Below are 24,317 nucleotides of genomic sequence, written 5' to 3' on the forward strand. Positions count from 1 at the left end.
CAAAAACAAACAGGACGCAAACCACAGAGCCACCAACCACCACAGTGACTTGAACGCCCACAAAGATACGAAACCAAAAGGAGACGCAAACAACCACAATGAGAACCAAAAGAACTGCAGAACACTGCCACAAAAATGGTAAAAAGCAAAAATGGACACAAATATACCAGATCAAAACAACCACAAACAGGGCGCAAACCCCAAAGACAAAGAGAAGCAAAAAACAAAGAGATGCAAAATAACTGCACAACACTGCATCACAAATGGAAAAAAACAAAACAAAACACAACCATGGACACAAAATTACATCACACAAACCCACTATTATGACACAGCACAAGTACCTAGGCAGAGAGCAAACACATGCAAAACACAACACCAAATTACTGCAAAGATGCACTGAACCACAAAGAAACACAAAACAGCTACAAAATAACTACGAGACCCAAAACGCAACCAAAGGGATTCAAAATGTCCCCAGAGACACAGCATCCACACAAGAGACATAAGAGACACAAAATGACAAGAATAAACACAGTAGTGACATTTTCTCCTCTTGGTAGCTGTTTTGTGTCTTTTTGTGATCATCTGATTAACTTCCCAGTGAGTGAAGTTAACTTTGACCCCAAACCGAGGCTCTGGTCCAACCTCCATAAAGTCCGGGACCTGGGCCCAGTCGGCTCATTCTGTAATTGATCCATAGATTCAGTGAAGAGGTCTGAGACATGGCGCCTTTCTGTAAACGCGGCATCAGTCCATCTGGGCACAATAAATTACTGAACATCAAAAATGTTTATCAGTACGCCCACGAGCACACACACACACACACTGTAACACAACCTCATCAGCTTGGCTGCTGCTAGGAGACGAGATGAATGAGCATCATTGGCTTTGTTTGCACTCCAACAGGTTTTTGCCTCAGTGAAAAAGCCAATCAGCGATGAATTTAGGCCTCTGAAGAGGAAGTGTTTTTCTTTTCATACTTACCTGTGTATCTGAAGAGATTTTCAGAAGCTCTGTGAAGCCTTTGCTTCCAGTCTGGTAGACAACTGCAGCCATGAAAAAAAAAAAAGCCTGAGAAGCTAAACTTAGGGTAAAATGTCTCCTTTCCTGTGTTTCATGCTGCTGCAGTACTGACAACACTCCGCACTAACTTGAGAGCTGTGCTCTGGATCAGTCTGCTGCAACCAGGATATACTGATTCAAATCAGAAGTGGTTCTTAAAAGAAAACTACTGTGACTGCTGAGCAGATGTATAAAGTCTTACGCCTGACGCTGGAGACAGTGACATCTGTTTTAAGTGTAAATCACACGAAAACAAAGCTATTTAAAAAAGGAAGAAACGCAAAAACATCGTTTCTCTGAGTCTGTTCACTTTATCGTCCGTGTTCAAAACTGGCTGACTTACGACTTAAAATCATCTATGAGCTTCATCAGTCTCCGCTGCTGCTACAACGGCCGAGGGCGTTGAGGAATCTCTGCACTCTGACAGAAATGAAAGTCCCATCAAAATCAGTCAGATTCAACCTTTGGGCACTTTGCGTTTATGTTGAAAATTACAGGAAAAAAATCGAACGTTTCACTTAAAGTCCAGTGTCAGAGATGTGAGTTTCTGATCACATCCCTCATTTTGTGAAATGAAAAAAAAAGAAGCAGCTGCTGCCCTAAACACAACAGCAGCGCTGTCCTGACTGGCCTCTCTGATACGGCTCTGTTGGGCCGTATCATTAGGCCACAAACATTTAGGGCTTACAGGAGACGTCTGTTAGAGGCCAGATCACTTATTTAGGGGTTTTCCCTGTAAGACAATCATGCAGTTGTTACATTTCACTGAAGTTTTCTGCTGGTGTGAAAAGGCGAGTGGTTTGATGCCGTTCATTTAATTTTCTCAGAATTCAGAGCTAATGGCTTCAACTTCACAAACATTCAACTCCATTACTTTCCCTGTCTATAGAGGTTTGTCCTCCACATGTGCACTTGTAAATCTGGGTAAATCCAATCCTTTACCCCAGTTACATTTTACCGTTGTCTTTAGTGCATAAACTAAATGTCTTAGTACAAACAGATTTCGACTGAATTAATTACATCAAAGCCACAGTCAGTGTTTTTTTTTTTTTTTTAAATCAAACCCTGGAAGTTGGGGTTTCACTTCGGCTCTTTATTGACACTGTTCAACCATCCAATAATCACTTAGTTTAAGCAAACTCGCATTCTCAAAAAGAAATGAAAAAGTCAAGAGTATGAAGGCAGGCAGAAATGGACCTTTTTTTATTTTTGTTGGGCAATAAACATCAGTGGATTGCCTGACCAGGCCAGACTGGACCAGATAAAACCAGGTTGGGACCTGATTAAACCAGCTCAAACCGGTCCTGACCAGAAGGAACCCGGTTTTGGGAGGCTCACAGAAACAAACGGGATGATCTTTAGATTGTTACTATATATATATTACACTGTGTTACCACAGCAACAGCCACACAATAATAGTCATCAATGTTGTCCAGTCGGGTCTGGTCAGATGAAACCTGGTCCAATAATCTTCCCTCCCTCCTTTCCTAACTTTCTAGGAGTGAAGACACCGAGGGCTGGTCTATTAAATCAGAGAATCTGATTAGTTCACATAGTAAAAGCCCACCCACATATTGTCACCCCCCAGCATCCTATTGGTTGCCTACATCATTCTCGAAAAAATAAAAATAAAAATACAGAGCGAGTCCTTCTCCTATTGGTCACCATGGCCTTGGACAGGAAAGGCCGCTTATTCCTGTTGGTCAGTTTTAATAAAACGCCAACTGTCAGTCACTCAGCAGCGGCCAATCAGGTTACAGTACCTGTGGAACTCTGGAATTATGAAAAGAAACAAAAAAAAAGAAAAAAGAAAAAAAAAAGAAAAAAGAAAAATGATGATGAACAGGGAGATCAGCTAACCAGATGACCTCGCTAGAAAACAAAGGAAGTAGAAGGAGCTTCCAAGCCTCATATGGAATTTATTTTCTTGAATTTCTCTTTTTATTTCCGTTTATTTTTATATTTTGTTTTAGTTCTTTTGTCCGCGTGAGAGCCGTACGTCAGTCTTCGTCCTTTCTTTTCCAAACAGCTGATTTCAGTGCAATGCATCATGGAACGATCGATCGCTAGGAGAGGGTGTGTAACTACAAGTGTGTGTGTGTGTGTGTGTGTGTGAGTGTGTGTGTGTGTTTGTGTCCTGTTGTCATGGAAACATGCTGCAGGGTTAGCGCTCCAGCAGCAGGGATGATGCCGTGTTGCATCGTGGGATCTTGTTTTGTCCATGTTTTTAGCTGGTGTCCATGGATTCCATGTTGGCGGAGCTGGAGTCCCTCTGGATGGAGTCAAAGATGGCCGCCAGCTCCTGATTGGATGAGATCTGCGACTGGAACTCCGACATCAGCGGCGACTTCTCGGCCTCGGGGATCGTCAGTAGAGCAACAACTGCGCGCATCGCCGACCGCTTCAGCTCATCCTGCTTCTCAAACTCCTGCTTCACAGAGTTCGCCTTCACCTGCAGAAGCGGAAGACAAACATTAAAGTTACATTCAGATTATGTACGTAAAACTGCGGCCCTTCAGATTCTTTTCCATGGTGGACTGTGTTTCACGCAGGAAGGGACAACATTCAGACGTTTGTGTACCTTGGTGGTGCAGGTGGCTCTCAGTGGCTCCACCAGTCTGTCCAGTCTCTGTAGAACAGCACTTGGGCAGAGAGACGACAGTCGGGCCAGCATTAGGAATGTCAGCATCTGGAAACACAATTATCCACCTAAGTGCACTGTAGGGAGCCAACAGCAGCAGCAATACTGATCCAGCACGAAGCAGTAGTTTTGGCAGTAAAGTACAAACTCATGATACTTTTTACTAACGAGAAATTATATTTGAAGCAGCTTTTTCCCCAGAAATGTCACCAAACATTTGGGGGACAGGCACAAAAAAAAAGTTCTGAAAATACGATGGTCTCATGAAGAAGTAGAAAACGGAGATACACAAGAGGAAAATACCTCAAAAAGTAACGTTTGACCAGTGATCAGTGGCAAAGGTGTGTTTTGTTATGGGGTCAGACCTTGATGTCGTAGTGGTCTTTGAGACCGTCCTCTACGTGGTTGAGGAAGGTGAAGATGTCGAGTCGGTCCAAGCAGCTGTCCAGCAGAGTGTACATGCACTCGAATGCAGCCTTCCTCAAGTCCAACCCATCATCCACTGTGTGTTTAAACGGACCCATCTCCACCTGCACACAGTTGAACATTAGACCCCCCGTCTGTCTCCATCTGCCCACGTATGTGAATGTGTTTCAGGCGTTCTCACCTCTCTGATCAGTTCCTTCCTGACTTTGGTCTCATTGTAAAGTTGTGGTAAAACCGAGTCCAGCAGTTCGCGGATCAAACTGGGTTTATTGTGGGCCGCAGAGTTAAACGTGACCAAGGCAACGCGACGTACGTTCAGGTCAGGGTCCTCCAGGGTCTTAAGGAAATCCCCTGGGAAACAAATCAGCCAATTAGAGGACAGACCATGTGCTGCAACATCAATCTGTGAACAAATTCAAACTCATTTCATAATAAAAAAGGTGGAGCAATGTTCAAACCCTCTTCATCTCAAAGTATGAGAATAACATTCTTTAAAATGCAGGAGACTGGAAGAATGGAATCGTTGAATAAGTTTGTCTCTGATGTGTTTGACTGTGTGTATTATTGAGTGTCAAGTCTTTTAGGGTTAGGGGCTAGAAATGCAGAATATCAAATCTGATTTCACTTTGATGGACATACAAATATACAAATATGTCTGTGCCACGTGCACTTGTAGATGTATAGAGAACACAGAATAGTTTATAGGATATTCTGTGCAATGCTGGCTTTTCGTTTCCACTGAATAACACAGAAGAGGAACATCTGTAAAAATAGCCATCTCAATGTTGCTCTTTAAAAAAAATAGAAAAATAAAAATAAAAAACACATACAAGCTTGGCTGTATCAGTGAGGATGATGAGTCTGAATACAGGGCTGTGGTGCATTACTGTGTCACATGGTGTGAGCGGAACCATCCAAGTGGCTCCAGTTTCTATTAAGGGTCACAGTGTGGACGTTGTGGAGGATTATAAATACCTGGGAGTGTTTATTGACTATAAATTGGACTGGGGTAAGAACACTGAAGTCCTCTACAAGAAGAGCGAGAGTCGCCTCTATTTCTTGAAGAACCATGTGAACCATGCTGAGTCCGTGGTTGCCAGGGCAATTCTGTTTGCTGCTGTAAGCTGGGGCAGTGGACTGAGAGCGGCAGAAACTAACAAACTCCATAAACCGATCAGAAGGGCCAGTGACATTGTGGGGACAGAGCTGGACACTTTAACAGATGCTGTCCAAGCTGCGAGGGATAATGGAGAGTGGCTCCCATCCTCTGCACCACATGCTGGGGATCCATAGGAGCTCGATCAGTGCCAGACTCATACTAACAAACTATTTCTGATTCCGATTCTAGTTAATTTTGTACTTATGGTTTCAGCAGGACAGTTTGGTCCAGATTCCCACCACAGAAAAACTGAGCCACCTTCATGGAGTCTCTGAATTATCTGGACCTTGACTTGTTGAAAATGAAAACGTGACTGCAGAATTTGGTCCTAAAACTCTACTTGACATTGTGAGATCATTCACCTGAAGCTCACACACTAATATGGATTTTTGCAGACTTGTGTATCTGACAGGTGTGTGTTACCTATACAGTTTTTCAGCAGTGGATCGATGGGCTGAGGCTGGTCAGAGATGGTGAACTTTACTGCTGTTACAACGGAGCTTCTGGCATATGATGAACCTAAACACACACACACACACACACACACACACACACATACAGAAAGTCAGAGATCATTATATCAATATTTCATTGATTATCAGATGTCAGCTTCAGGTCCAGGAGGTGTCATTTAAAAGCACTAATTTATTTACACATCCAAACCCAATAATCAATCCCACACAAGTTTGGTGGGAGCTGCAATCTGAAGGGGAGCAGAAGGGCTGGACTTACTAAAACCTGAAATAATCCCATTGGAGATTTTTACAGTTTCACTGTTGCTGGCAAGAAAAAGAAAAACCAAACAATCCATATGTCCTAATATCAACATTTATATGGATTTATTAATTCATCAGCTAATGATTCACTAGATTAGAATGGATCTGAGTGACTACCTATTACTGATCCTGCAAAATGGGTTAACTCTTTGATTAGCTGTCAGTTACCTGACAGCAGGTATCCTTTGAGGCGGGGCAGCAGTGTTTCAGGGTCGATCAGTGTGAGTTTTCCCAAACACTCAGCCACCACGTTCCTGGTTCCTTCCTCCTGACACTCACAGTGTTTGAGCAGCAGAGTCCAAACGGACTCCACGTACGGCTTCAGACCGGTGACAGACGCCGAGCCTCAACACAGACACACAGATTAAAAGCTGACTCTCACACACACACAGATTAATGCATATTGTGTTAGAGCTTTTGCTCTTACTGATGATCTCTTTCAGCGAGTGCAGCAGCAGGTATTGTCTTTTGGAGGAGGAGATCTCCTGCAGGACGAAGGGCAAATACTCCGGAAGATTCCCCACTGCAATGCTGCCCAATGCATAGGAGGCTGCTGACTTCACCTGAGAGACAGAGAGACAGGCTAATATCTACTTACTGTAGTAAACAGCTAAATAGGACTCCTGAACAACTACTGACAAAAGCAGCACAGCAGAACTGAAACTTACACTGATGAGTAACAACAGATTCCTCTTTAGTCACTGGTCGTAATAGCACAAACCGAACAAGGTAATAAATACTCAAATAAATTAGAGTCGTCGAAAAATAGTACAGTTTCATCTGAACGTCACTAACGCCGGAAATAAAAGCAGTATGATGAAAGAATGACAGAGAGACACAGACACGTGTTACCTCTTCACTGGAGGAGGAGAATGCGTCCAGGATGACCGTCTTTAGCTCTGGTTGGCTGCTGAGGTCCACATGATGTCCAACCTCGCCCAGTGAGAGCAGAGCAAGCAGCCTGATAGAGTCTGTGGAGCGGCTGTTCTTTACATCCTGTCAAAATAAGGGAGCAAACTCACAATCAGTGGTGGAGTGGACCTGATTCCCCTACACGGCCAGACCACCCCAGCTGAAGAACGTTTCAGCTTCACCACTTCAGTCCCTGCACAAATGTGTACTATTCACGTAAACAATGCCCCGAGAATTGTGCACAACCTTGCAATTGAAAACATCATAAAAATACTGCAATGGTGACATGAAATCGGGCATTTTAGGCCGTAACAATCACAAAAAGGTCTAAAGTTCCTTCAGGACTGGACATTTTAAAACATTTCACACTAGTTCAAACTGAGGCATTTGCTTATTCTTTGGCGATTTTAATGTGCTTTGCTTTGTTTTATTCTGCGCAGTGTGTGTCAGTCGCACAGACCGGTTGTTTACCTGGATAAACTGTCCAACCACAGCAGGGCCCTCAGTGGGACAGGCTCTGGTAAGTGCAGCAACACACTTAGCGATGGAGCAGTACGCCTGTTTGTGAGGCAGAGCGGCACTCTGGGAGTAAACTGGACCAGTGAGCATCCTCAGCAGGTCCATGTAACCAAGACCAGGAGTCTCTGTGGTCACCAGAGCCTGTGGAGATTCAAAGGTTTAACACTTTGAGGCCTCAAACACCAGGGATATATATATCTATCTATATCTATATCTCTATCTATCTATATCTCTATCTATCTATCTATCTATCTATCTATCTATCTATCTATTAAAAAAATAAATAATAATTGTAATCGTACCTGATAGAAGTCCAGCATGGCAGCAAGCGCTCCGCCCTGCAGAAGTGGGGACCGAACAAGACTAATAAGCTGCTGCAGGATGTTTCCTCCACTCAGCTGACCCAGTGAGGATGGGTGGGTCACGGCTAGTGTGGACAGGAAGCTCAGCGCCATCTGAGATACGTGCATGTCGCTCTCTGAGATGAGAGGGGGAAGCTCAGCCAGAACCGCATCCACCATGACTGGAGTCACTGCAGAGCTGGAGCAAAAACCCTTTCATAGTGATGCAGTGGAGGAGAAGATGGAGCTGATGGTCGCATGTGTTGCACTGGTGTGTGTGTGTGTGTTACCTGTAGTTTCTGAGCAGGATGTCTAGAGCAGCCAATGTGCACAGCTTTAGAGCTCGCTGGTTCTTGCGGAGGAAAGAGGCAAGGATGGGAATGGCGTCAGGAAGAACAGGCCTCAGATCAATTTTCAACGGAGAGCCGGCAATCAGCGTCAAAGCTGCAGCACAAACACATACAGAAAATGATCATTAAGAAGGTTGGCACCATCTCGTCCTTCTGAAGTGCTGACCTTCCAAATCAAGTTAATGAATTTGTCCCACTACCTCTGATCATTAGCTGATTAAAAAACAGCTGCCTCACTTTCCATCTGCTTTCTGCAGAACCTGACTAGACAAGACTTTGCAGCGACTTCCTAAAAGTCAAGTCACAAAGTTGTAACTCGTGTTTTAAAGCACGGATGATGCCACCTTAGCATCAGAGGCCAAATCAGCAAAGTTAGGTTTAGTAACATTATACTTAAGTAGTCTCTCCTGAGACCTGAAATTTACCAGGAGATGAGAAGGCAGAGGAAGCAGCTTCACACACACAAAATAGAACAGGGAGAGAGAAAAAAAATAAAAAATAGCGCCGCCAAATGTGATCTACAGGGAGTAACTATGGTTCTGCAAACCAATAATTGAACAAATGAGATGCTCTAACTGAGCACCACAGATGCAGTGAGCCACTGAAGAAAAACAATTATGGGGACTCGGTCTGGATTATTTTGCTTTAATTTTGGTTTAGCTACTATGGCACCTGAATTTTCAAATCCAATCCATTACACAATAAGCTACGAGAAATGCGAGTTTGTTATTCCTTTGTGAAATCAGGGGCAAATACAAACTGCACAACGTGTTGCGTTCCTGTCTCATTTCTGTGGTTTTATTTTACCTTTCACTGTTGTCAGTCTCGTAATCTCATTCTTCAAGCGTTCTAAGAAGATCGACAATGTTCCAGGAAGTTCAGAAGGCAGACGGTCACCTATCAATCCAAACAGAAAGAACAGATGAGAACGTGTTAGACGTATGTGCATCATTAAACACGTCCCTTTCATTACTGTGATGGACAGGCTGCAGATACCTAAGTTGCAGATAATCTGTCCCATGCAGGAGATGGCTCGTTCTTTGACCTCCTGATCGATGTCGGCAGCTTTTAGGCGTCTAATCGTACAGGTGAACAGGTCATTAATGTATGGAGAGGGATCAAAGCTGTCGGAGCCCTCTGACAGGTTGTCTAGAGGTTGGATCACCTGTTAGAAACAGAAACACAGTGCAATCATCCGAGACTTAAAATAGCGATATAATAACGTATAAAGATTACATGCACGACTCCTACCTTGACGAGCTGCTGAGTGACGAGCAGAGCCTCAGAGGTGATCTTATAAAAGGGGTCTCCTACACACGCCACCACGGGTGGGACAAGAGCGGGGACGTGGGCGTGGAAGGCGTGAGCAGGGTGAGTGACCATGATGACATGGAGGCAGGCTAAGGCATCGATTTTCAGGTTAGAGCTGCTCGACTTATCGTTCAGCGAGAAGATGATACCTGAGAAACAAATGTACAGCTATTAGTACTTATACACTATCAATGTATCATCCTCAAAGAATGTAGGATCATTTCATTTTTCATAATTCTTCTGCACAATAATATATATAGACAGAGTATTGGTGTCTAAACTATGGGGATGATGCATCGACGGAAATCGTGCGTAAAATACAATATTGCATTAAAAAAAAAATAAAAAAACACACCCACGTTCATACGAACAATGTTATTTACGTAAATAATATTTAAGTTGCTAATTGACGTATTGCGACATAAAAACAAGTGGTGTGGTCATCTGAAGATTGGGAGCATTTTAATCAGAGACCAAACAACATGATGCTCTGCGAGCTCTACGAGTTGGTGTATTTATTTTGCTGTTGAATTGCTGAATGAAGATTGCACCACATTTCATTGAACTTGCATGGAACAAGCTCTTGCTTTAATTATATTGTGGAGAGACTTTACATCAGCCTGTAAAACACAAGTAACCAGTTAAGACTGGCCTGTTTGTTGTTTGGGGAATAAAGTCCTGCAGTGCAGATGTTGTCATCTTGTTTGTTCAAAGAGAAAAGGAAGGAATGAAATATTGAAATTTACATTTTGTAAATCAATTAATTTAACTTAATGGATAGTTTAATCAATCAATTCAAAAGCTTTTTCGATAGATTAATCACCCAAACCTATTACGGTGTGCAGCCCTACAGGTGTTACAGGTGCTACAGGTGATTTGTCATTTTTAGTGTAAGTCACTAAAACTGCCCAAACAAAAACAGTCTATATTTGTCTTAAGACAGGAAGGTTAATCTCTACTAGAAACAGTCAAGGAATTACAGATTTTTTAAAAGGTGTAAACTATGGTCTCTAAAGACTCGATGCTACTGCCAAGATGCAGTGGAACGTCCAGTAAGAAGAGCAGTACAAGTACGAACAGACGACATTTTCTTGTATCTCAATACATTTGTTTACATTATTTACTCTCGTATAGCTTTTGTAAGTACTGCATTTGGCCTTTAATTGGATTGTTAACTATCAAACTCCCATTTTTGGCTGCTGAGTCACTGGGATAAATAAAATACTCTATTTGATACTTTCACACGCACAGTAGTAGTGGTTGTGGTACTACCTGGTATTAGTACTGGGATGTGCTGCGTGAGAGCTCCTGGAAGGACGTTCACAAGCTCGGTTAACATGTTGAAACAACACTGACGGGTTTTGACACTTTTCTCCTTCAGCTGCTTGTGAAGAGCTTTCACTATCATGGGAACCTGCAAAGGACATTACCACACAGACGGAGCCGGTAAGAGAGAGGGAAAACACCACAACTACTTCCTGTTATTTGTGACTGATGGTGCAGGATGCTCAGGGTTTCCTGTCACTCAACAGACCCAAAGCTGAGGATCAAAGGATCAAAGCTCTGGACAGCACCACCTGCTGCATGAAAACAACCCTTCAGACGGCGAGAGGCAGGTAACGTGCCACGACAGTTTCCTGTGTAGTTGACACATAAAACACGGCCTTTTTGCAAAAATGATTAGTGAAACAACAGATTTTTAATTTCCGCCATAACTCTTTGACTAAGAACAGTTTAGTGATTTGATAACTTTTGAGAGCAGTGAAAGTCTAAGGGCCTAATCAGCTAATTTATTTATTTTTTATTTGAAAAGGCCCGAATCACACAGAACTACTCTTTTAACCAATACTAAGTAAAGATGGAAAAGGGGAGATATCATAGGGAGTAGGCAGCTCGTTCAGGGGCTTTGCCTGGATTTTAGGATAAGTTAATACAGCACGGGAATGTGCTGTCATTTATCATCAGGTCTCTAAATGATCTGACTGGACAAAATAATTAATAAAAAACAAAAACTGACACCAGGCACCTTTCTGCACTGAATTAAACATTTTGAACTGGATACATTCAAGCCTGAAAAAAAATGTGTGGTGCTTATAACAAGAGGCGTATCACAGCCCAAGTTGCTCCCGGTGGGTCAGGTGAGCACCTTGCGTGGCAGCCACCGCCATCGGTGTGTGAGTGTGTGTGTGTGAATGGGAATCAACATTGTAAAGCGCTTTGGATAAAAGCGACTATTTACCATTTACCTGAAACCACCCACATGCAGTTCTCTGATGATCCTCTAGTGCTCACACTCCTATTAATCATTTTATTAAGCAAATTATCATTTGTTCGGTCCTAAACATGATCTCAAGGTGACATGTTCAAAAATATTTATGTCCAGTCAACAGTACGAAACTTTCATGCGTTCCAAATAATTCCATTTCTGATTAGACAGCATCTGCACATCCTCAGTAATGTTACCTGGCTCTGCAGCATTGTAAGCGGTGTTTCTCCCTGTTCCATGGCATCTGGATCAGCCAGCCAGCTCTGAGCTGGTCTGGTCTGTTTAAGTAGCGATAAGTAGGCGTGGAAAACATCCGCCTTCACATTCTCCTCCCTCTCCTGAAAATACACAGGTAGGTCCAGTCAGATCAACAGGTGTGATTACAATAATGCATTAGCAGCTTTTTAGGTTCCCGTCTTATTTTCACGTCACACCACTGATTCAAAGGTTTAGCTTTAAACTTTAATTTCTTTGTTTAGTTTGTACACATTTTAACACATTTATCTATTTCATTAATTTTGTGTTTTTTTCAGAGCGCTGCCACAACACTGACATTATGCTTTGTTATAAATACAGTTCTTTCTTATAATCCTTAGGATAAAGATTTTATGATCAACAGTAATGTCATGGACGAGCCTGAGACTTTATTTTAATTATTCTCAGATCAGAGCGGTACAGGGCTGAGCAAAATGGCCAGCAAAACAATTTAGTCACATTTTACTTTTATGCCTAGATATCAAATATCTAAATATATATATACACGTTAAAGCTTCATTGTCATTAAAAAAAAAAAAAACTCCCTCTGAGCAAATTCTGAACGTGAAAATGGAACTGCAAAATTAATTTTGTGATAAAATCCTCTGATAAAAATTTTGACTTTGTGTATATTAGTGTGTCTAGTGTCTAGTGTCTTTGTCTATAATTTTCATTGTTTAATGGTCCATGTTTGTTAACATTTTCAACATGACCTTGACAGCTGTCAATGACCAGAAGCAAATTCTTTGTATGTTAGCATAGTTGGCCAATAAGGCTGATTCCAATTCTGACTAGAAAAAGGGCAAACGTTTGGTATGTTGTCAGTAAAAGTACTGCGCTGAAATCAGCTAATCAGCCCTGAAAAGTCAGCATACGTAAACAAAGGATCATCATGAGGAGGTGAAGGAGGTGACTTGTACCTTGAAGCGACAGACGAGTGCAGGAGACACAGAACGGTAAAACTCTGGCAGCATCTCGTGGCGAGTTGAAACGACAGCGTCCAAACACTTTGCCGCCGCCCGTCGAACTTTCCAGCTCATGTCGTCGTCATCACTGTACTCATCATCGCTGCCTGGACAGACAGAAAGACAGTGTGTCAATAATCCAGTGACACGACTATAGTCATCATAAAATACTTCAACATTGATGTGAACCTCAATCAATCAATCAATCAATCAACATAAAAAAAAACAAACCCTGGTTGCAGACAGACAGTGGAAGCAGTAGACATTAAGAATTAGTTGTTACTCTCGACAGAAGATGGATCTTAAGACAGAGATGTCGGGCCTGGGGAAAGTGATAAGCCCCCTTAAACCCAAATTGACAGGAAAACTTCTATCCGAGGTTAGAAGTCGACCATGTTGTTGGCAGTGGGATCTGTGTCTGTTGCTGTAAAATGTTGTTTCAGATGCCTCTGAAACAGCATTTTACACAAACTCTGCTCTCGGAAACTCCAGAATCCATAATAAAAGCTGGTGAAGCAAACTAAAACTGCAGAGCAACCTTTCGATATAAAGATGAAGCTGCATCATATTCAATTCTGACCAAAAAAATAAAAAATGCCTAGTTGGGCATGCAGCTTGTCTACTTGGCATCCTCCACGCATTTTTCTGCCTGGTAAGCAAATTGCAGTGGATCAAGTTTTTTTATCCACTGTCATCAGGACAAGGTCTTTAATAAGTTTCTCAAAGGGTTTTAATGACTAATGATGTAAGTGCGAGAGGGTCTAACTTTACAAGCAAAAAAGCCTTAAAGGTTTTTCCCACAGTGTCTCAAATGTGACATTTTGTGACAAGAGTTGATTGGACACACATAGAAAAAAAAAACCTCTGGGTCAAGAAAAACAGACATTCACAGATGTTTAAATCTCTGTTAGTGATGACCTAAAAGTACACGAAAGGCTGATTTCACTATGAAGCCCAGTTTTCCATTCATGACTTCTGAATATAAAGAACACTTAAAGATTCCAAGAACTTTTGTCCATGTTCTTTGTCCATGTGTAGCCTTGATCAAAATGATCTAAACTAGTACATTTTAGTACCTTGGTAGTCTTCATCATTCTGCTCAGCATCCATTGCGTTGTCGTCTTCATCTTCATCATCAAAGTTGTAGTTGGGGTCGTAGGTTAGGTAGCGCAGGCAGATGGAGATGACGGTGGGAACGTGGGGGTAAACCTCTTTAGGACACCTGGATTCCAAAAAACAACAACAAAGGATTAACAACTAAAACTAGAAATGCTCCTATAGGCTTAGACTGCTGGGGGACCCCCCCCCACCAAATGCACTGAGCTCCTTTCCCCCTTTCTTCCCTCCTCTCACCCCACATTTGACACCACTGTATGACATTAACTCTGTGTGTTTTCTCCCGTAGTTGTCTTTGTCCTTCTCTGTCTGCCTTTCTGCAGGTGTCTCTGTGGGTTTTCCAGTGTCCAGCTACTGGTCCAACCAACCTGCCCGATGTTTTGTTGATGCTTTCGTTGCTCTTTTCCTTTCTCTCTGTACTTTCCACTCACTAACCGTTTAAGAGATGGCCGCCCACCGTGAGCCTGGTTCTGCTGGAGGGTTCTTCCGTTAAAGGGGGTCTTCCCTCTCCACTGTTGCCTAGAGCTTGCTCAAGGGGGAATTCTGGGTTTTCTCTATACATCTTTATAGTGTTGCCTTTATTCTGTAAAGTGCCTTGAGATGACTTTGTTGTGAATTGGCGCTTTGGAAATGAATGAATTGAATTGAAAAAGACGTTAGCAGTAAAATTGTGCTTTTTACCTCCTGACGAAGGACTCGAAGGCCTGGATGCAATACTCTCTGAGCTCATCGTCATCCACGTTACAAAACTTTACTACCAGAGGAATGATCTTCTCCAGATACTCCCCTGTTGACAGGCAGAAATTCACAGGTGATTGACGGTTAAGGTTACTACATACTGTACAGTACAAAAATGAATGTTTTGGACGACTTCATGTGCGTCTGGTTTGCTGTTGTAATATTCTGACTGTAAATCTCGTCTCACCGATCCTGTGTCCAGCCTGTCTGCTTATGGCAGCCGTGCACTGGATGTAGGTTCTGGTAGTCGACATATTGTCGTTCCTCCCCAGTTCAGACAGAAGGTGTTCGATCAGGTCGATGAAGACCAGATTCCCACAGGACATCACCAGGTGGCCCAGAGCCATGATGGTCCTCTGAAATAGTCAGTTATATTATTGCAATGCAATTGATCCAAATACCAGACGTCCCCTGATCAGCAAGGAGACTGATGGTGGCATATTTTACAGGTCGGCGTCAACCGAAAGGAAGCCAATCAGAATCAGGTCCTTTCTCTACTGAGTTCTAACATGCTTAGTCTCAACTCGCTGGTGCTGCAGCTGCTCTCCTTCGCAGCTTGGCTCCACAGTGCAGCTCTCTGCTGCAGAGGAGAGGGAACATCCAAAATAATTTAGCCACACCTACAGGTGACTGAATCCACAACGTTTCTCCAAGCTGCAAAATTTCTGCTGATCACATGTCAGTTTGGAAAACAGCAGCTTCTCAATTTACTGACTTCAGCTTCACTAATGGACACTGATTCTGTGAGCAATCTGCTGGTCAAAGTGTTTTGGAGCTGCACTCAACAAAAACACTCAAAAAAAGAAAAAATAAACTAACAAATAAATCCATACTGATACAGCTTCATGAAGGGGATTCTGTCATGTCAGTTTCAGCCTTACACTACTCCAGTTGTTCTTTTATTCATATCCATCATTCAGGAAAAGTAAATAAGTATCAGCTCAAGCCTGAGCCAAACAAAGTTGATGTGGATGCACTTCCCTATGGCCTGATAGTGTGAAGAACAGCAACGCCAGTGTTAAAAGGGGAGACGTACCTTTCTGACAGCCAGTCTGGGGGAGGTGAGCTGAGGGAGCAGACAGCTGAGTATGGAGGGATGAAAATTCACCAACAGACCTCCCTGTCTGCAAAGTGACAGAAAACCAGACATTTAGTTCAATTATGATCGTTGGTGTTTTTATACAAACAATCAGGGGCAGAAATATTCATTTTTGTAGTGAGGGCTTGCTGGTACATGGTCAACTTTACTTGTTTCGAAAGGGCACCATGAACATCACAGGTAGTAGCGACACCAAGCTAAATGTTCTCCTCAAGCAGCGAAGTGCATTTTTTATTTTGATTAGTACCTGACAAGCACATCACTGTAACAATACTGCACCTGCAGAGCATGTCAGCCATTATGTCAAGCGCCTCCAGCTGCACAGAGACATCTTCCTGTTTGGCGATGGCGCTCGTCAGACGACCTGTTATCTTCTTACAAACACTGGCCGCTAAAGCAGAGCCTGACAACCGTAGATAGGTGGGCGGAGACACATGGAAACATAGAACGTACAATTACTACTACACGGCGATGTACAAGTAGTATACACACAACCAGTAGCATATGTAGTAATTACAGCATTATTTACCACTGGCAGGTGATCAGATCAGCATCTACAGCAGGGGTCGGAAAACTATGGCTCGCGAGCCAGATGTGGCTCTTTTGATGACTGCATCTGGCTCGCAGATAAATCTTAGCTGGCTTTTCTTATCACTGTAACTAATGAATAATTCCGCTGACATTTTAAAGTAAAACTGTTCAAAAATAACATTCAAAATAATTCATGAAATTTAATCCATGCATCCATTTTCTACCGCACCTGTTCAGGGTTGTGGGTTGCTGGAGCTGGAACCGTTTTGACGAATAAGATGGCGAAAAGAAAAAAAGATGAGGACGCCTCATCTCAACGCCTGCATGAAGCTTTACCTCACCAAAAAATATCGTATGGCTCTCAAGGAAATACATTTTAACATATGTGGCTTTCATGGCTCTCAGCCACGTTTTCTGACCCCTGATCTGCAGTATTTGTAGATTAGATATGTTTATTCATTAATTCCAACTGTGAAGCCTGCAGCACTTGTATTATCAGGACCAGTTGTATGAGCTAAAAGGTCTGATAGTAAAAGTACTTATTTTACCAGCAGTAACAAAACTGGCATCTGGTAAAATATTTGTTTTAAAATGTACTCCTAAAGACAAGGAGTAATATTTTACTGGGTTGTATATAAAGTCTTTTTTTAATATGCTACTGCTAAAAAAAAACACATACAAACATATTTATAGTATTATTATACAATAGTAATAGTAGTTACTGGGTATAGTACAGTATTTATTACAGAGGTGACAGTTGCACATGTGAGAGCAGTAACCTAAGTACCAGTAATACTATTTTTACTATTTTAAAAGGGCCAACTCCTACTAGTTTGTACATATTTGTGCCACTTCAAAGTATTTTTATTACTTGTACTACTCTATTTGTCACAAGGCAGCATTTCTACATTTGATAATATTAATTGTTGTGGCAGTTTCTGTGAAATATCTGTGTTGATTTGTGGTCATCATCACTATTGCACCTAATAAGCTTTTAGTACAACTGTATAAGTGTGGCAACTCTTACTAGTAGTATATTGCAGAGCTGTGGATATAGCTGTAGTACTTGCAGTATTCTTACCACTAGAGGCGGGCGGTAACTCTCCAATCACAGTTTTCAGTCCAATTGAGGAAATGTCCCTCAGTTGTTCTTTGTCGGACAGCATGTTGGTACACAGAGTATCCACAATCGTCTCCACCTGGTACTCCTTCACCTTACTGACCAGGGGCCCCAGGCTGAAGAAACAACCCAAAGTTCAGAAACACAAGATGAGGAGCAAAACAAACACACCTCCAGAGAGAAACACTAAGGCTTGAAACAAACAAGTCCAGGGTAAAGAGGCACTACACCCTGATCAGATTTAGCCCTTTTTGTCAGTTTGGCCTTTCACTCTCTGGCCCCGAACAAATCATGACAACATGTGTGTTTTTACCATTTGACAGCCAGGTTCTGAACTTCTCCGTTCTTGTCTTCCAGCAGTTTGAGAATCATCCTCACCACCTATCAGTTAATCAAAAAATTAATAAATAGCTATGTTTGTTAGTCACACAAGTCTAAGAACAAATGTCCAGTTTTTTAAAACAGATATGTCTCAAACCACATACAGTTATAAAGTCATTTAAACTGTAGAAACATTCCTCTTGCATTACCAAGTAGAAACAAGTAAAAACAGACCTTTCTCTCGCTGTCATCATCCAGTTTGATTGAATCTTTCTGTAGCTCAGTCATCAGGTCATTAGTGGCCATAAACCTGAAAATACATAGCGAGAGGTTTTTCAAATAAGCGGTGAACCACTTTTTCTATAGAAATGCTGAAAGGTCAAATTCTTTCTTGTGAAAGTGTGTAAAAAAAAAAAGTCCCAGTTAAATCCTTAACACTGCGATTCATTAGACGTGTACATCTGAAAGGCAAGAAATAAAAGGTGGCATCCAGTCTACTGTGAACACTTTTAGTAGGACTTCATTAACTGTGGGAATGTTCTGGTCAAATGTTTTGCTCCAAGCCTTTAATACAGACTCACTGCTATAACTATGTCCAATTCAATATTTAGATTTTGCCCAGCATGCACAGAGCCCACTAAATGTAGAGGCTTTGACATCTTAACAAGACTAGTAAGAAAATATGCTCTGATCTCACTAGCAGACACCAGAAAGGAAAGTGCAAATATCTGCTCTGCAGACTTTTAGTTGAAGCAAACTTGGTATTAAAGAACTCGGATGTGGTTGTTTAGGGTCAGCTGCAATTTTCCAGCAGCAGGAGCAGACACTGACGACCCTCACAATGTCGTGCATTTCTTTTAGTGAGCAAGCAGCAGCGACAAGTAATGAAACCAATTAGTTCTCCGTCAGCTTTGAAGGCTGGTTAGGTGACTTTTATCAGACAAATCGACGGTTTTCGGCTTGTCCCTTCAGGGGTCGCCACAGCAGAGCGCGTTCCCGCACGTTGATTTGGCGTGGATTTCTAAGCCGGATGCCCGCCCAATTTTTAGCCGGGCTCGGGACTGGTACCAAGGTCACATTCAACCGCTGTCTTCTGCATCCCAACCCAACGCTGTACCACTGAGACTTTTTATACGTTAAATAAGAAACTAAATGATCCAATCATACTGTCATCTGAACTTATATCTTGGTCTTACTCATTAGGTCTCCCCACTGCTCCATTAACACAAGACCCCCAGCTTAAAACACAGGATACGCCGGGGCGACTGTGGTGCAGGAGGTAGAGCCGCCGTACATAAATCCCACAATAGTTGGTTCGATCCCCGGCTCCTCGTCACATGTCGAAGTGTCCTTGAGCAAGACACTGAACCCCAACTTAGCTGCTCCCGGTTAGAGTTGGCCAGCTGCATAGCAGCTCCCCCATCAGTGTGTGTGTGTGTGTGTGTGTGAATGAGAAGCAGAGTAAAGCGCTTTAAGTACCAATAGGTAGAAAATCATTATATAAGTGCAGAACATTTAGATACTTTCTATTAAAATATAAAACATGAGAGGGCCAAATGTACATCAAATCCAGGAATAGTTTTCACACCAGCTGTCGTTCTATGCAAAATGCACTCCAACATTCAGCTGAGACTCATATGAAACTTCAACAGCTTCCTTTAATTTTGAGAATTTAGTTTCAAGTATTTTATTTTTAATGCAACAATGTAATATGGACAACAGAAATCAATCTCAGTATAGCAAACACAGCTGCAAAATGAAGGGGAAGCTGCAGATGTAAACAAGTAAAAAGATTGAATTAGATACAATAAAGTCTGACAGATTACAAGTGATGTGCTCATCTATTGTTCCCACGCTTTAGAAATAAGTAGAAAACACCAGAATTGTGTACAGCAACTTTTTCCTGGCCAATGTAGTCAGAACGCTGGATGCTTAGTTTTCCTTCTTCCCAACCCATCATATTTTATGTTTTTAAGTTACAATCTTAAAAGCTGAAATCAAATCCTTTTAATAATACAGTTCCTCAAATACACACACTCAATAATTAATAAGAGTAATGGTAAGTAGTTAAAGAAAAACTCCTCATATGTCACATAAGCTTGGATATTGGCACTGATCTGCTGATTCCATTCACAGTCACAGTCGAAAATTAAGTTACTTTGATTCATATACATCAGGTACCTAATCAATAGGGACTTTTGCTATTGCTTTCCTCAATGGAAGTTTGAGTAGTTCACAAAGCAAACTGTGCACTGGTTAAAAACCTGGGTAACAAGGACTTATTTTCCTTAGCGAGTGCAAATGACTGTAACGTTACATCACCATATTTTTGAGCGTATACGTGTAAAATGTTGGAGCAAGAAAGATGTAAACACGTATGGAAATAAATGCCATCACTCACAGTTACACACGGACTGTAGCCGGTGTCCCAACTAAGTCTGATCCTTTTCAGCACACGTGGGACAGAAACTCAATATCGCTAACGTTAATTCATCTGCATTGTTAAAGCTGAGGAGGCACATCTGTCTGCAGACAGCTGTTAGCGTGTCAGCTCCCCAACAGGACTACAACGGACTAAGAGTTGTGTGTGTATTCACATTATCGCTTTACATCCAGTTGTTAGAGGAATCTCTCTTCATTAACAAACAAGCTCACTGTGACCAACACATAATGACTGACCTAAATCACAACAGTCCACTAAAACCCATTTAGGTCCCAGTTTAAGGCCCTGACGTGACTCTACTTTACTTTTATACCTCGGTCTCTGCATTTTCTGAATCAAAATTGATCAAAAGTTTTCTCGGGCCCTAACATCACTTTCCGATTAACACTGGCAGAACTAAAAAACCAAAATCTAATACTAACAAACAAGGCTGGTGACAAGCACAACACAGCACCTAACAAAGTTTCACAAACTCCAGAAAGCCCAGGACAATAACTTGTCCATATTCTGTTTCATTCATAAAGCTGTCCGCCTGTACAGCGCGAGGTTTTCCCCAGTCCCATGCTGCAGCAGACCGGCTGGTCTCCACAAAAAGTGTAGTAGTTACAGTAGAAATATGATTTCAAAATTTTTAAAAGCTTTACGGTGTCAACTTGAAACAACAAAAAGTAGGTATTAAATAAATTATGTCACACTTTCATACAACTGTCTTTGCATTTTTACCTGAAAACCACTGAACTGTCCACTATGTTTCTTTAGCAGTTAAGTAGGTAAACGAAGTAATTCTGACACAGAGGAGCCTAAGCTGTCGTTAGAAAATGATTTAGCAACAGCTCAGATAAATCAGGGGGAACTAATTTTGAGCCTTATGTAAGTGTTCGCTTGAACTGCACACTGCAACTTTCACTGAATTGTTCCTCAAGCAAAAAGACAAACCATATGTGGAAGAGACCACGGCAGATGCTTGAACAGCAACAGTTTGGAGACTCCTTTACTTCAGCAGTGGTTCTCACCACAATAAAAGAAGTGAATATTGGAACAAATGGCCAGAAGTGAAACAAACACAAGACGCCAATCTAATTTGTGGCAAAAGAGTAAAGTGATAGCTGAGAAAATGGACCCTAGATACAAAACACTGTCATGGAAAGATTTCATCCTTAATCAAATGTTTTAATATTTGATGGTGGTCAAATGTTTGCGTTTGCATAGCTCTCAACACTTAATGCTTTAACTTGGGATCAATATGAGGCTGCTGAGAATTTCTATTTCTGTTATATAGTTACATCACAAAAATCTGCTAAATATTGTGATGTTCTAAAGTTTATACCGTGCACCCATTAAATCAGTATTACCAAATCAAATAAGTGTTGTAGCATTTAATTTATACAAAATATTTTACTTTCAATATCTCATTTTTATACAGATAGCATCGATCTGAATTGAGGGCTGCAGCCTGGACCCTGTTCAAAATACCATGTTAGTTGCCCCCGACTACTCACAAGCGTTACTTTAAACCCCATCAACTAGCTGCTTGAATCCTGGTTAGCTGTCACGTTATGTTCACCTTTTATTCCACGGCGGTGACAGACACCAACATCCACCGCAAACGCTACTAGCTGGCACCGCGCTAGCTTGCGGCATGACAGAAGTTGGGCTAGCCAGCTAGCTGGCAGACAAGCTAACTGCCCACTGGCGGCGTTTTGTCGCAGATCAGCTGTCTTTTTAACATGACGTGCAGCTCGGCAACCCGCTGCGACCCACGTCGCTGACTTTAAACAGCTGTCAAATCAAGCAATAACTAACGACCAACGACGCTGTGAGCTACCAGCTAGCTAGCGATGTGACGATGATCAGACAGGTGGCAGGCTAGCAGTTAGCATAAGGCCTGGCACAGCCGCCGCTAGCTGCCCCGCCACTGTCTGTGCCACTGATTTATATTAGATTGCACTGATCATGTGAGACGTGCACTTAGTCGGCGGTGTTTATCTTTTCATTTACCTGAAATCCTTGTCGCTGGAAGTCATTTTCTCCAGCAGGTTGGAGATGTGGTAAGAGGCGCTCGCCATGTTGGTGTTAGCCTCCTGCTAGCAGAGTGAGCGCAGTGTGTGTGTGTGTGTGTGTGTTCCGGCTGCTGAGTGACTGGCTGGCCGTGTCTCTGGCTGCCTGTTTGACTGTCCCTGTAATCTGATTTTTGAGGTAAAGTGTATGTTTAATGTCCTGCTGCTGTTGCCGCCTTTCTCTCCTTCTACAGCGACTGTCGCATCCCGGGACGCGGAGTTTGGTGTGTTTGAATGGAGCTCCCGTTCTCTCTGCAGTGGGGCGGGGTTAGCAGAGCTGGACGCTGCGGGGTCGAAGGTCAGAGTTTGGGCTGGTTTGGAAAGTAACTAGTTATATTTACTCAAATATTGAATTTCTAACTTGCTTTATGTTTCTGTTCTAGTTTGAAGATATGGCCTATATGTATTTTAACGATATTTCCAGCTGCAGTATAATTTTTAAAAAATATATATATTTATGTATATATATTTATTAACATATATTTATTAACATATATTTATAAAGCTATATTTTTAGTTCTAGCTGAAAACTCTGATGATGTCAAATCTGGAGGAGTTTTCAGATTAGGTGATGTCACCAGGAGGCGTTTTGGAGGAACATGTTAGTCAACAGAGGTGGTGATAAACAGTAGGGTACTTTCCTAATTAGGAACACTTCACAAGTAATCAATATTCTTTTTTATTTTTTTTTTTTTTGTCCTTTCATCTTATCCCGTGAGTTCAGGGTCGCCACAGCGGATCATTGTCCATTTTATTTTAAAAATTTACCATAAATAGCAACGGAAAACAAAGGAGGAATTTCACATTTGTGCGGCAAACTGCAAACAAAGTTTTAATGGTAAAAAATATGACAAAGAAACCATGAATAAAAAGTAATGACAATGGCCCTGTTACTTGGTATAAAACAAAAACAGCAGGTGGATGACACATGAACAGAGACAAATGTCGGCTGAAAAAGGACACAAAATGACCACAAACACGAAAAACAAAATGATTAAATTTAGACATAAATGACCGCAGAGAGACAATAAATGAACAGAAAGAGACAAAAAAACTACGTAATGGACACAAAAAAATTAAAAAAGAGGCAAATGACAGAAAAATAGACATCAAATGACCATGAATTGATGAAAAATTATTAAATGTAGACAAAATGAAAACAAAGTAATAAAGATAAAACATTAATAGAATGAAATTATTTTTTAATGACATACCATTTAAATGAATGTCCACAGAGATTCCTGTTGGAAATGAAAAACGTCGACCAAATTACACATAAAAAAACCATATAAGATAAAAACAATTAAACACAAACTGATTATTAAATTACCATGAATAAACCTAAATGACTACAAACAACACGGTGGCTTTATTTGTAGTTGTTTTCTTCAGTCTGTTGGTCGTTCACTCACAGTACATATCGTTTCCTAATGGTTTCTTACAATTGGCAGTAACTTAATGTGTCTGTGGTAAAACGCTGCTTTCTTGCTGTTGCCTCTTCACTGAAGCACTTTGGATCCATCATGTCGTGTTTAAAGTGCTGTTTAAATAAAGCTGACTCGGTATGAATCCTTGCCTCCATCACCTGCAGCAGGTGTCTCCATTCAAAAAGAAAACCCATTCAGTCAGAGCTAATTCCTGTTTATTGGATGAAAGAGAATCCACCGCACGTGCATAGAGCTCCACATCTGTGCATGAGTGTGTGTATCCAGAGCTATATTGAGCACATTATCCTCTGCTAAAAAATAAATCACCCACATACACACACACACGTGATAAACACACACGCAATTTTATATGAGCAGCAGAGAAACTGGGAATATTCAGGAGGCTGTTTGTTCTTGAAAGCAGTCACTGTCTATGTGTACTCGCTTATTTGTGAGGACCAGTTGGACCAGTTTCAGAA

At 41.7% G+C, this 24,317-nt stretch overlaps 1 protein-coding gene across 1 annotated transcript; it reads right to left on the reverse strand.

Moving 5' to 3' along the window:
* Positions 1 to 2,241: 2,241 nt before the first annotated feature.
* cand1 (cullin-associated and neddylation-dissociated 1) lies at positions 2,242 to 22,682 on the reverse strand. The gene is made up of 26 exons (XM_067490691.1): positions 22,353 to 22,682; positions 18,146 to 18,221; positions 17,904 to 17,971; positions 17,552 to 17,706; positions 16,219 to 16,342; positions 15,877 to 15,964; positions 15,028 to 15,196; positions 14,784 to 14,889; positions 14,063 to 14,208; positions 12,942 to 13,093; positions 11,964 to 12,104; positions 10,773 to 10,914; positions 9,441 to 9,649; positions 9,186 to 9,354; positions 8,997 to 9,086; positions 8,130 to 8,283; positions 7,801 to 8,038; positions 7,451 to 7,639; positions 6,920 to 7,063; positions 6,495 to 6,630; positions 6,236 to 6,412; positions 5,715 to 5,810; positions 4,314 to 4,483; positions 4,072 to 4,236; positions 3,647 to 3,754; positions 2,242 to 3,517 (listed from the first exon to the last, which is right to left on the reverse strand). Exons 1-26 carry the CDS (start codon positions 22,418 to 22,420, stop codon positions 3,293 to 3,295), a joined length of 3,705 nt encoding a protein of 1,234 aa, XP_067346792.1. The 5' UTR covers positions 22,421 to 22,682; the 3' UTR covers positions 2,242 to 3,292.
* Between the last annotated feature and the right edge of the window lie 1,635 nt (positions 22,683 to 24,317).

Source organism: Channa argus, chromosome 21 (genome assembly GCF_033026475.1).
Source record: "Channa argus isolate prfri chromosome 21, Channa argus male v1.0, whole genome shotgun sequence".
Classification (NCBI taxonomy): domain Eukaryota; kingdom Metazoa; phylum Chordata; class Actinopteri; order Anabantiformes; family Channidae; genus Channa; species Channa argus.